Raw genomic sequence first — 14,524 nt, forward strand, 5'->3', positions numbered from 1 at the left:
TAATCTAGATATATCTTAATTATACTAGAGCTTAAAAAGATATAATAAATAGATCTTAGTACTAAGAATAATTAAGATAATTAATTATCTGATTTTTAGCTATATCGCGATTAGATATAAAAAATTTTTTAATCTAATTATAATCTGGCAGTTAGATATAAAAATTCTAATTAATCTAATCTAACCTTAGAGTGGCTAACAGCCAGGTTAGATCAGGTTAATTAGAATTTTTATATCTAACCGCCAGGTTATAATTAGATTAAGAAAATTTTTATATCTAATTATAATATAGCTAAAAATCAGATAATTAATTATTTTAATTATTCTTAATATTAAGATCTACCCGCTATATCTTTTTAAGCTCTAGTATAATTAAGATATATTTAGATTAAATAGTTATTAATCTAGCTATCTTTATTATTATCTAAAAATATATAAAAAGAAGCTTTTTAAATTAAAAAAATATAATTAAAAAAAAATTAGTATCTTCTTTATTATTATTTATTAAAAATAATAAAAAAATTCTAGTTATATTAATAAAATTCAGCTTTTTATAAAATTATTATTCTTATAGTAAAAAATATATATAAAAATATATAATTATTACACTGTTTTAGCTATATATCTTAATTATATTATAAAATATTAGAAAAACTATATATTAACTATTAATTAAAATACTAAAAATAAATATACTACTTCTATTTTATTATTTCTTCTAAATTAGATTATTCTTAGATTTATAAATAAAATATAGCTCGAAGAGCTATTAATAAAATTAGAAACTAATAGATAATTAAGAAAATTATAAATAATCAGATTATTAAAATAAAATAAATTAAATAAATTAAATAGATTAAATAAATTAAATAAATTAAATAAATAAAATAAATAAATAAAATATACTAGATCTATATTATAATACTACAGCTCTTATAAAAAATTTTATAAAAATTTTTTATAAATTTTTTTTATAAATATTTATTTTCTATTCTAGTCTATTATATTTTAAACAGCTTTATTTAAAAAAAAAAACTATTCTATAATTTTAAGCTTCAGATATAAATTTCTGTTTATTAAATTTATTAAAATAAATAAAATATAGCAGATATCTCAGCTGTATATTAAAATATAATAAATTATATTTATATAAAATTATATTTTAAAATAAAATAAACTATTTTTACAGAGTTTTCTGCTTCTATTTTTTTATATTTATTATTTATAAAACAGCTTCAGAATTATAAGTTAATTATAATTATTTAATTTATTTTTAAAAAATATTATTAAATCTTTTTTTTTTATTTCTCAGATCTTTATAAATTATAATAATATTTAAACTAAAATAAGCTTTTTAAGTCAGATTTTTTCTTCTTTCTTAAATCTCAAGATTATATATATTATAAGAAATTAAAAGATTATTCTATATCTAGTTTTTTAAAAAAAACTCTTTATTTTCTAGAATTAATAACAGAAGATAATCTTTTTTAAAGATTATATATAAACTAAAAAACTGCTATTTTACTTTAGTCAGAAAAAATTATTAATAATATAAAATAATTTTTAGAAAAATATATTATTCTCTAATAAAATCTCTTATATTTATTATATTATATATTTTTATATCTTATAATATTTAAGAATTAAAAACTTAGAAACTAGTTCTATAAGCTATTATTTTTATAAAAATTATAAGAAAAAATTATTATTAGTTATATCTAAATAAATAATTAATTAGATACTAAGTAAAGAGCTATTATAAATATTTATTTATTTTTTTAAGATAAATCTTTTCTAATTATTATTTTTTTTTAGATTTTTATAATTTATAATAAACAGAATTTTTAAAATCAAGTTCTATATTTTATAATTATCTATTATCTATTATTCCGAATTATTAAGTATATTTAATTTAAATAAATAATTAATTTTACTATTTTATTTTTCTGCTAAAAATCAAGTTCTTCTAATTAAATATAGATTAAAAAATATCTTATAAAACTATCTAAAAAGATATATATATAGCTATTATTAAAATTTCTAAATATTAAATAAATATTAATTATAGTAGACTGCTGAATTAGTCTTAATTAAAAAATATTTCTTAATTTAACTAAATATTTCTTAATAAAAAATATAGATTATTATAAAATTTTATTAAATTTTTAATTAATATTTAAATCTTATACTAATAAAAATCTAGCTATAATTATTTTATTAGTCTTATATAAATATAATCTTATTTATTAATTATTAGATATAATAATTAATAATACTAGTAATAATAATATAATATTTAATATAATCTTAGCTAAACTCTGAACTTAACTTAGTCAGAGTACTTAGTTTTATAATATTTTAATTAACTTTAATTTTTTAAAGATTATTTAAAATCAGTATTATATTTTCTGTTTTGCTTATATAATTTAATTTATAATTAATACTCTTCTATAAAAACTTCAGATTAAGATCTTAAATAATACTATTAAATATATATAAAAAAATAATAATAAAAGTCTTAAAATTTTTTTTAATATTTTAAGAATTTTTAAGAAGATATATTCTAGAAGCTATCTATAAAAAACTAATATAGAATCTTTTTTTATAAAGAGTTTCTAAAAATCTTTTATCAGCTAGTTTATTATATTAATTCTTAATTATAAATTCAGAAGATTATATAATTTATAAATATAAGCTTTTAATATTATAAAAAGTTCTTATTTATTTAATAACTTAAATCTAGCTTAGTCTACTATCTTCTTTTTAATTATAAAACCTACTGAAACTTAATCTATCTTATAATTTATTAGATATTTAAATTTTATTAAATAATTAAAAGTTTTATTCAGTACTATAAGTATAATAATATTAATTATTTTTATTCTATTATAATAAAATAAAAATAGATAGAATATCTTCTTAAACTTTTATATTTTTTTTTTTTTTTACTTTCTATCTCTCTGAGAACAGTAAGTCTATTATTTATAAAATTTATAATATCTATAATAATCTCTTTAATTATCTAAATTATTTAATTAACAAACTGAAAAGAAAGCAGATACTTTAAAAAAAAAAGATTCTTAAGAATTTATATAATATATATCAGAAACTTTAAAAATATTATTATTATATTTATCAGATAGAAGACTATATCTATATAATTATAATTATTCTAGATCTAATATTAAAACTTAAAAAGTTTAAAAAAAATATATAGCTGAATAAGAATATTAACTAATATTATAAATATTAAACTATTTTTAAAAAGATATTCTCTTTCTATTCTAATTAAAATCTAATAATTAATATATTATTAATAATCTCTAGATTACTATCAGATCTAAATAAGATTTTTTATAGTATTTTTAAATACCGAAGATTCTTATTTATAATTAAGATATATAAAGAACTTAAGATATATCTAGATATTAAAAATATATAGCTTTTTAAGATATTTTTAATTAAATTAATATAATTTCAGATACTATAAAATATACTAATATTCTTATTTATTAAAAATCTTATTATAATTAGTTTTCTATTCTTTATCAGATAACTAAAGATTTTCTCTTGATTATAATTAATAATATCAGTATTAAATATTTTTTTAATAATTTTTAAAATATCTATTACTATTATCAGAGCTATCTTAATCCTAATATAATTAAAGCAGTTATATTTTAAATATATATTAATTATTTTATTATAAATAAGAAGTATCAGAATATACTTAATAATCTTAATCTAGATTTAATTATTTTTATATCTAAGAAATAAAAGAAGAATAAGATAATTACTATCTTTTATATTAATAAAAATAAAAATATAAATAATCTTAAAGATAATTCAGAGAATAAATTATTATTAGAATTAAAAAAACTAGTTTTATCTAAGTTTTTAATTATTATATATACTTAGATAAAAATAAAGATCCAGTCTTTATAATTTCTATATTATTATAATTATTATCTTAAATAATATAAAGAATAAATATTTTATATCTTTTCTTATTTCTTTTATACTAGATTCTATAAAAGTCTTTTTTAAAGTATAATATATTTTTTAATATAATTAGTTAAGCAGATTAAGCAGTAGACTATATCTAAAGAATATTATTATATTTATACTATAATTAAATATATATTATACTTTATATATTATTTATATAAGAGGAATATATATATTATAAATTAATCTATAGTTATTAATTTATTTGCTATATCTAATCTTTCTGATTAGCAGATATAAATAATTATAGTAATAGTTATATCTTAATCTAATCTTAATTATATAATTAAAAATTTTTTATATCTTAATCTAACCGCCAGGTTATGGCCAGGTTAAGGTTAAGATATAACAATCAGGTTAAGCCACTCTACCTAACCTGGCTGTTAGCCACTCTAATTTAGAACTTTTTTATCAGAATATTCTAATTTTTTATATTATTTTTTCACTGTTTTAGATATTATATATTAGTATTCTAAGAGTTTGATTGGCTTGAGACCGCGAACTGGCGAGTCTGAGATAGTCAACTGGCTTGTCTCGATAGTAATAACTATAGTGAAACTAGATTTTTGTTTTTATTAAATATAGTATATTTCTTTGATTTTCTTAATTTAATATAATAAAGTTCTATCTGCTTATTTAAGAAATTTATTTTTTCTATTTAAAAATAGTCTCTTTTTATTAGTTTTTGCAGCTGAGAGAATATTTATATAAAATTAAGAAATATAGACTATTTCTTTAAGTTTAAAATATAAATCTTTTCTATTTGGACAAGTAGGGTGAAAAATAACTATTTTATAATTTTAAATAATTAAGACAATATCTTCTATTCTTATTAATCTACTTTTATTTATAATAGAAGTATAATTAATAAAGAAATTCAAGAAATTACAGATATAGCTATCTAAAATAATATTAAAAATCTATTAAAATAAATAGAATATTAATAATTATTTTAAATAGATAGTTTATTAATTTATTACTAAGAAGATTTTTTCTGCTTTGTCAATTGCTTTATTATTCTTATTAAATAAAGATAATATTTAATAAATCTGACAGTATTATTCAAAGAAATATCTTAGTTTAGAGCTATTTCTAAAAATATTTCTAAAGCAATTTAAGATTTCGGTCTCAGACTTCTATTTAGAATCTCTTAGTTTCTTATTAATATAAAAAAAATTATTAAAATTATAAAATCTATTATTCTTGTCTAATTTATATAAACAGGACTGATTCTTAAATCTTTGTCTTTTTATTAATATTTTACTGTTTTAGAAAATTTATTTTAACTTAGTTATTAAAACAGTTGTTGAAACAGTTGATTTAAGATTATCTAAAAGATCTTAAAAAAAGATATAACTGATTCTGTTACTATTACTGTTAATTAATTTAATAAATTATCTAATTTAAGAATTTAGATAAATTTAATTATATATTCTTTATATTATTTTAAGGAACTCAGATAGTTCTTTCTAATTATTTTTATTATTAATTAATTTTAATTATTAAATTATTATAAAATTATTTATTATTTTCTAAACTAATTTAAGAAAGTTATAGATTATTTAAATAGAACTAATAATCTTGCTTAATTTCAGCTTTATTATTTCTGTGATAGAATAACCCAGCTATCGGGATAAAGATCATTAGGATAATGTATTATAGTGATTGTGAGAGTTATAAGATTATTGATAGTGGTTCTATATCTCTCCGGTATCTATAAGATGCTGATCTCTCTGTAAGAAGCTACTGATTTTTTAAGAATTAGTCTATCTTATAAATATAGGCTATTTTTGTTATTATTAAATAAATATATAGTATTTTATAATTAATTTCTTATCTAGTTGACAGGCTTTTTATTCTGATAAGTAGATCTTATTATATTCTGATTCTTTTCTTTTTAACTATCTAAAAAAGATGCTATTTATTAAAGATAGTAAAGAAATAGAAGCACTTAGTGATTAAATTAATTCAGAACTTTTGTTAAATACTGTTTTTATTATTAAAGAGATTTAATAGCTAGAAGATTATATTTATTAATTAGAATAAGCTATCAACTTACAGCAAAGAATAGCTTATCTCTAAAAAAATAGTTCCTCGAGTAAAATTTTCTTAAGATACTATTGATTTTTCTCTAAATCAGAAAAGAATAAGAGAAAGATTAAGTTTAAAGATATCTTTTACTTTGCCCTGAACTTTAATCTCTAAAAATATTAAAAATAAATTATTAATTTAAAATATATATTCAGAGATATATTTAAGAAATATTTATTAGAGAAATATAAGATTCTTGCTGCTATTAGCTATATAAATTCAGTATATAAACAGAGATAATATTATTTTATAAATAATAAGAGTTCAGAAGAGAGATAATTTCTTGAGAAATTATAATCTTAATTTAAAAATTAGATTTTTATACTGATTTGGAATACTGCTATTTTTTAATTAGATATTATAGCTTAATTTAAATAGATTTATTAGTAATATAGTCAGAATCCGCGAGAATTCTATACTTATCTTGATATCTTGAAGCAATATTTTTTTTATTAAGTAAAAAAAAAAAAAAGTCTTATTCTATTTTACTAAGCTACTATCAGATCTAAATTATTATATTCAAGAATATATTTTTTATTTATTAGAAAAACAGGACGAAATGATAGCTATTGCTATTTATTATTATAAATTATAAGAAAATAGAGGAAAATATAAGTAAAATAATAATTAATTTAGTGATTATAAACTATACAAGCGCTTTCAAGAAATTACTAGTAAAACTATTAAAAAAGATATTCTGAATTACAGAAAAAACCTTATTAGAAAGAATAGTAATTAATTATAATATTTTATATATAAAAGTATCTAATATCTTGCGAATTAATATTTTATCAAAGATAAAAGAATTTAATCTGCTAGAATCTATTAATCCTTATTAGATTTAGAGAAAAAAGTAGAGAAATTAAGATAAACTTTATAATTTTAATTTTTTTATCTACAGTAAAAACTATATATTATTTTTATATTTTTATCTGTATCTGAAACAGTCTTAAAATCTTTGCGGATCTGAATAGCTGCACTGAAGTGGATATTATTAATTATTAGTTTATTAAAGTTTATAATCTCTAATATATTCTGATTATTATATTAAAGATTAAAGTTATTAATTAAATTACTATTCTTATTTATAATATATAAAAAGTCCCTATTACTGCTATTAATTCGCAAGAAGATATCTGTATTTTTAAATAATATTATATAGAGATTAATTAAGATTTCTGACTAAAAGATAGCTCTGTACTACTTTTAATAACTATACTTTATAATCTATATATTATCTTATTAGTATAGAACTATTAGTAATAATTTAGTATACTATTTATTTTACTGCTTTCTATTATTTAATTTACTAAAATAATTTAAAACTTAGTAAGAATATATATTATTATTAAGCTCTCTGAAGATATCTGACTATCAGAAAAAAAATCTTATAATTTATTATTAAATCCTAAGATAATTTTTATTAAACTCAAGCAGTTTTAAGATATATTTTTTATAGATTTTTTTTAATAACTATCTTCTCATGACTCTGCGGACTATATTATTAATATTAAATTTAATAAAATATCTTCTTACAGTTTAATATATCTCTTATCCGAAGCTGAACTTAAGATTTTATAAGAATATATTAAAAAAAATCTAAAACTAGACCGAATTTAATTTTTAAAGAGCCCTGCTGGAGTCTCTATTTTTTTTATATTTAAAAAAAATAATAATTTATATTTTTATATAGACTACAGAAATCTTAATAAGATTTTTATTAAGAATTATTATTTTTTATCTTTTATTTTAAAGATTCTTAACAGGATTTCGAGAAGTATCTACTTTTTAAAGATTAATATTAAGAATATATACTATTAAATCTATATTAAAAAAGATAATAAATAAAAGACAGTATTTTGTATCTGATATAGTTATTTTAAATATATAATTATATTATTTAGATTAATTAATACTTCAGCAACTTTTCAAAACTATATATATACTATACTTTAAGAACTTCTTAATAATTTTTATATAGTATATCTGAATAATATTCTTATTTTTTTATTAGATAAGAAATCTTATATAAAATATATTTATTAAATTTTAAAAAGACTTCGAGAAGCTCAGCTCTATATAAAATTATCAAAATATTTATTTTATTAATCTTAAGTTAAATTTCTAAAATATATTATCAACTCTGACAGAGTATCTATAAATTCTTAATAAATAAATAATATTATTTTTTAATTAATTCTTAAAAATTATTATAATATTCAGATCTTTCTTAGATTCTGTAATTTTTATTAATAATTTATTTAAGATTATTTTTATATTATCTTATCTTTTATTTCTTTGCTTTATAAAATAATTAACAGGTAAAAGTCAGAAAAGATCTATCTAATTTTAATTAAATAAATTATTTTCTACTATTTTATTACTGTTTTTTAATAAATATCTTTATTAATATATTTTGATTCTATAAAATCCCGTTGTTTAGAAACTGATATATTAAAAAAAGAGATAAATAATATTTTATCTTAATCTAATATTAAAAATATATTTTATTTAATTATATTTTAATCTTGTAAATTCTTTGATACTGAGTTAAATTATAATATTTTAGATTAAGAGCTATTTGCTATTATTTACTTTTTTAAATAATAATAATAATATTTAGAAAATACTTTCTAAATAATTAAGATTCTATCAGACTATTTGAACTTGTAATTTTTTATATATTAAATCTAGATTAATAAAAAACAAGCTTAATAACTTATAAGTCTAATTCTCTATAATTTTATTATTAAATATAAAACAGAAAAATTAAATCTAGCAGATAAATTTTTTAGAATATCTTCTAAATCTTAAATAAAATCTGCTTCTCAAGAGAAACTATTAATTCTAATTTAAATATAATTTATAGATATATTATCTCTGATAATAAGAGATCTTATTAAAAAAAAATCTAGTTTAAATCTTAAGATATATAGAATTACTCTGGATTTAATACTTATATTATATTAAGTTTAAAAAATTCTAATAATTAAGCTGATATAGAGACAGCTGACTAGACTATTTAAAAAAACTTATTTTAAAAGAGATTTATTTTTTAATCTATAGTATTATAAGTATATACTATAGAAGTTTTATACTTGAATATATATAATTCTGAATTTTAAGAAATAATCTTATATTTATAGAATAATAATCCAGAGATATAACAGTAAAAGATTACTATTTAATAAAAATAATTAAATTAAAAATATTAGACTATTAAAATAATTAGTTATATTTATTTTAAAGATTAATATTATATTCTCTTTTCTGAGACACTATGTCAGATATTTATTAAACTATATTATAATAATCTATTAGCAAGATATTTTAAAAAGATCTAAATAAAAGCACTGCTATACAAAAAGTTTTATTAAAATAAATTATAATATAATATAGCTAAATATATCTAAACTTATTTAATATATTAAGAAATTACTGTTTTAAAGTATTAATTATATAATAATCTTAAATTATTATTAATTTTATTATATTTTTTTATTAAATTAGTAATAAATTTTATTACAGGGCTGCTTTTTATTATCTAATATAAAAAAACTATTAATACTATTCTAGTTATTATTAATTAATTCTTAAAATACTATCTTTTCTTTATTATTCTATTTATAATAACTGCCCCAGATCTTGTCGAACTGTTTTATAAATAGATTAAATTAATCTTTAGATTCTTAAATAAGATTATATTTAATTAAAAATTAATTTTTATTAATAAATTCTGATTAAATTTAGTTTATAATAATTATATAATCTTAAAGCTTTTGACTGTGTTTTATTCTTAAACTAATAATTAAATAGAATAAATAAATTAAATATTTAAATACTATCTCTGATACTACTTTAGTTAGTATAATATTAACTAGCTATTAATTTTTTTAAATACTTAATTTATCTGTAATAATACAGATAATATAATTATAGATTAATTATTTTATAATATTTTTTATAATTTTTTACTGGATTTTTATATTAAAATTAAGATTAATTCTTAGCAGTAAGAAGTTCCAGTAATATAGAATAAAATTAAGAAACTTAAAAAAATAAAAGAACAGCTATAAAAAATATAATAAATAATTATAAAAAAGTAAAAAAAATACTATAATAAATATAAAAAATTATTTTATTTTAAAAAAAAAGATTTAGTTAAGTTATTAACTCAGAACTTATAATTTAAAGAACTGAGAAAACTGGCTCTGAAGTTTATAAAATTTTTTTAAATTTTTAAATATATCAGATCTCAGATATATTAATTATATTTATCTGAGAAATATAGATAAATCTATAATATATTTTATATTTTCTTATTAAAATTATAAAATATTAGAAGAGATTATAAAGAACCGCTTCTGATATTTAAGCTAGATAATAAAAATAAATAAAAAGTTAAAAAAATTAAAGATTATTAATATTATAATAATTAGAATTACTATCTAATTAAATAAAAAGAATAGCCGAGTAAGTATAATTAATAAATTTTTAATAAAAATATAAAGAATATATCTAAAGTTATAAAGTAATATTAAAAATATTATAAAAAGTATTATATATTAAGAAGATAAGAGATAATTATTAATAAATTACTCTATATTCTTAAGAAATAAATTATAGAAATATTAATTTCTTGATATTTCTTATTAACTATATTATTATAAATTAAATATATTAATAAATATAAAATTATTCTGCTATAAGACAGCAAGGGATACTTAAATATATTTAATTATATTTATTATTTATTTATAAAATAAATAATAATAATAATCAGGCTCTTTTATTATAATTTAAAAATATTTATAAGAAAAATAGACTTTAGAAGAAAAATATAGAGATCTGTGATTAATTTAATAATATTATTCTTATTATTTAAAATTAATTTATTATTATTAATATCTAGATATTAAATATATATTATAGCTCTTATTAAATTAAGAAAGTTCTGCAGAGTAGAAATCTAGTCTATATATTTTAAATTATCAGACAGCAAATACAATAGTATTTTTATCTTATAAATATAATAATTTTTTAATAAAATATAAAGATTAGAATAGAGAATTAACTGTATTAAAAAAATATAACAGATCTTAATAAACTTAATATACTTAATAATAAATTTCTAACAGAATATTAATAATAGAATCACAAAGATCTTATCTCTTAATTATAATAAGAATTTATATACTTGATAATCTTAATACTCTTTAATAAGAATTTATAAGCATAAATATTCTTTATACTATTAAATATTTTTATAAGAATATAAATCTCTTTATAAATAGTTTATTTAATATTACTATTTTAATATTCTTTCTTCAGAATTAGAGTAATCTATTTAATAATTTTTATAAAATCGCGAGTATTTTCTAATAGATTAGTTGCAGGCTCGAGAGATATCAGTAAATTATATATATATAATATAAAATATATAAAATCTACAGAATTATAAGTCTTTTTTTTTACAAAATAGAAATAATACAGGACAGATATTTTTATATTTAATAAATAACTAATATTATATAAAGTACTCTTCTTAGAATTAAAATTATTATTTATATATCTCAGACAGTGCATGCAGAAATTATAGCAGGCTTTAATAAAAATATTCTGCTTAAAATATATTATTTTCTTTATTATCGCGAAGTAATTGAGAATAAGATTAATATTTAACAAAGAAGAGAATAACAGCGATGCAGTATAGATAAAAATAATAAAGATTATATAAAATAATAAAGAAATATAAAGAGAATAATTATAAATTATTAAAAAATAATAATCACAAAGTAGAAGAGAAGGAGGAAGAGAAATAATATAAAAAATTCTTTTATTTATATTTCTTCGCAGGGGATTTATCTATATAAATATAATATAAAAGATTCTTTTATTTATACTTCTTCGCAGGAAATCCACTTATATAAATATAATTAAATATTTATAAAGCTATACAGAAATAGTATATAACTCTGTTTATATTATATATTCCACAAGTTTCTTATCTTTTGCTATTAAATCTCTATTGTTCTGAATTAAGAATATATAAGACTATTTCTAATACTCGAGCCAGGTGGCTTGTCTCAGCGGAGAAGAATATTATTTATAATAGAATAATCCAGCTATCAGGATAAAGATTATCAGAATAATATATTATAATAATTATAAGAGTTGTGAGATTATTAATAGTGATTCTATATCTTTTCAGTATCTATAAAATACTAATCTCTCTGTAAGAAGCTACTGATCCTTCAAGAATCAGTCTATCTTATGAATATAGGCTATCTTTGTTATTATCAAATGAATATATGGTGTTTCATGGTTGATTTCTTACCTAGTTGACAGTAGAGTGGCTAACGGCCAGGTCAGGTCAGGTTAATTGGAATTTTTATACCTAACCGCCAGGTTATGGTCAGGTTAAGGAAATTTTTATACCTGACCGCGGTATAGCTAAAAACCGGGCGGTTAACCGTCTTAACCGTTCTTGGCGCCAAGACCTACCCGCTATACCTTTTTAAGCTCTAGCACGGTTAAGGTATACCCAGGTTAAACGGTTATTAACCTGGCCATCTTCACCGTCGCCTAAAAGTATATAAAAAGAAGCTTTTTAGATTAAAAAAATATAACTGAGAAAGAAATTAGTATCTTCTTTATCACTATTCATCGGAAATAATAAGGAAATCCTAGTTGTGTTGATAAAATTCAGCTTTTTATAAAATTATTGTTCTTACAGCGAGAAACATGTGTAAAGATATATAATTACCGCTCCGTTTTAGCCGTACACCTTAATCATATCATAGAACACTAGAAAAACCATATATTAACTACTAATTAGAATACTGGGAATAAATATACTGCTTCTATTCTACTATTTCCCCTGGGTCAGGCTATCCTCAGGTTCATAGACAAGATGTAGCTCGAAGAGCTACCAACAGGATCAGGAACTGGCAGGCAGTTAAGGAGGTTGCGGACAGTCGGGTTGTTGGGGTAGAGCGGGTCAAACAGGTCAAACAGGTCAAACAGGTCAAACAGGTCGAACGGGTAGAACAGGTAAACAGGGTACACTAGGTCTGCACTGTGATACTACAGCTCTTATAGAAGATCCTGTAAAAGCCTTTTGCAGACCTCTCCTATGAATATCTACTTTCTACCCTAGTCTATTATGCCTTAAGCAGCTCTGTTTAAGAGAAGGGACTATTCTATAACTCTGGGCTCCAGATATGAATTCCTGGTTGCTAGGCCTACTGAAATGAATAAGATACGGCGGGCGCCTCAGCTGCATGTTAAAATATGATAGATCACATTTACGTGAAGTCGTGTCTTGAAGCAAAACAAACTGCCTTTGCAGAGTTTTCTGCTTCTATCTTTCTATATCTATTATTTGCAGAACAGCTTCAGAATCATGAGTCAATTGCAGTCATCTGGTTTATTTTCAGAGAATACTATCGAGCCTTCTTCTTCCGTTTCTCAGACCTTTACAAACCATGATAATGCCCAAACTGAGATAAGCTTCTCAAGTCAGATCTTTCCTCCTCCCCCAAATCTCGAGATTACACGCGTCGCGAAGAATCGGAAGATTGTCCCATATCCAGCTCTCGTCGAGACGTGCGAAGAACTTAAGGCATATCTAGATATTGAAGGTATGTAGCTTCTTAAGACATCTTCGATCGAACTAATACGATTCCAGGTACTACAGGGCATACTGATATTCTTGCTTACTGGAAGTCCCGCCGTGATCAGTTTCCTATTCTCTACCAGATAGCTAGAGATTTCCTCTCGGTCGCAACCAATGGTGTCAGTGTTGAACGTCTTTTCAACAGTTCTCGAGATATCTGCCACTATCGCCGGAGCCGTCTCGATCCTGATATAATTGAAGCAGTTATGCTTCAAATGTGTATCGATTGTTTTACTATAAGTGAGGAGTATCAGGATATGCTTGATGATCTCAATCCAGATTCGATCATCTTTACACCCAAGGAGCAAGAGGAGGATGAGGTGATTACTACCTTCTATATTAGTGAGAATGAGGATATAGATGATCTTGAAGATGACCCAGAGGATGGGTTATTATCAGAATTAGGAGAACTAGCCTTACCTGAGTCTTCGACTATCACACGTACTCAGGTAGAGATAGAGACCCGGCCTTTACAATTCCTACGCCATCATGATCACCGTCCCGGACAGTATAAAGAATAAATATTCTGTATCTTTTCTTATTTCTTCTATACTAGGTTCTGTAAAAGCCTTTTCCAGAGTGTAGTATACCTCTTAAGGCGACCGGTTGAGCAGGTCGAGCAGTAGGCTATATCTAAAGAATATTACTATGTCTATACTGTAATTAAATATATATTACACTTTGTATATTATCTATGTAAGAAGGATGTATATATTACGAATTAACCCTGCGGTTATTAACCTACCT

General features: G+C 19.4%; 1 protein-coding gene across 1 annotated transcript; it reads right to left on the reverse strand.

Annotated features, from left to right (window-relative positions):
- Positions 1-11,442: 11,442 nt before the first annotated feature.
- Positions 11,443-11,685, reverse strand: BO70DRAFT_303335 (uncharacterized protein; the record flags this gene model as incomplete). Its single annotated transcript, XM_025539789.1, has 1 exon — positions 11,443-11,685. One exon carries the CDS (start codon positions 11,683-11,685, stop codon positions 11,443-11,445), a length of 243 nt encoding a protein of 80 aa, XP_025394132.1.
- Between the last annotated feature and the right edge of the window lie 2,839 nt (positions 11,686-14,524).

The sequence above is a fragment of the Aspergillus heteromorphus genome (assembly GCF_003184545.1).
Source record: "Aspergillus heteromorphus CBS 117.55 chromosome Unknown BO70scaffold_75, whole genome shotgun sequence".
Classification (NCBI taxonomy): Eukaryota; Fungi; Ascomycota; class Eurotiomycetes; order Eurotiales; family Aspergillaceae; genus Aspergillus; species Aspergillus heteromorphus.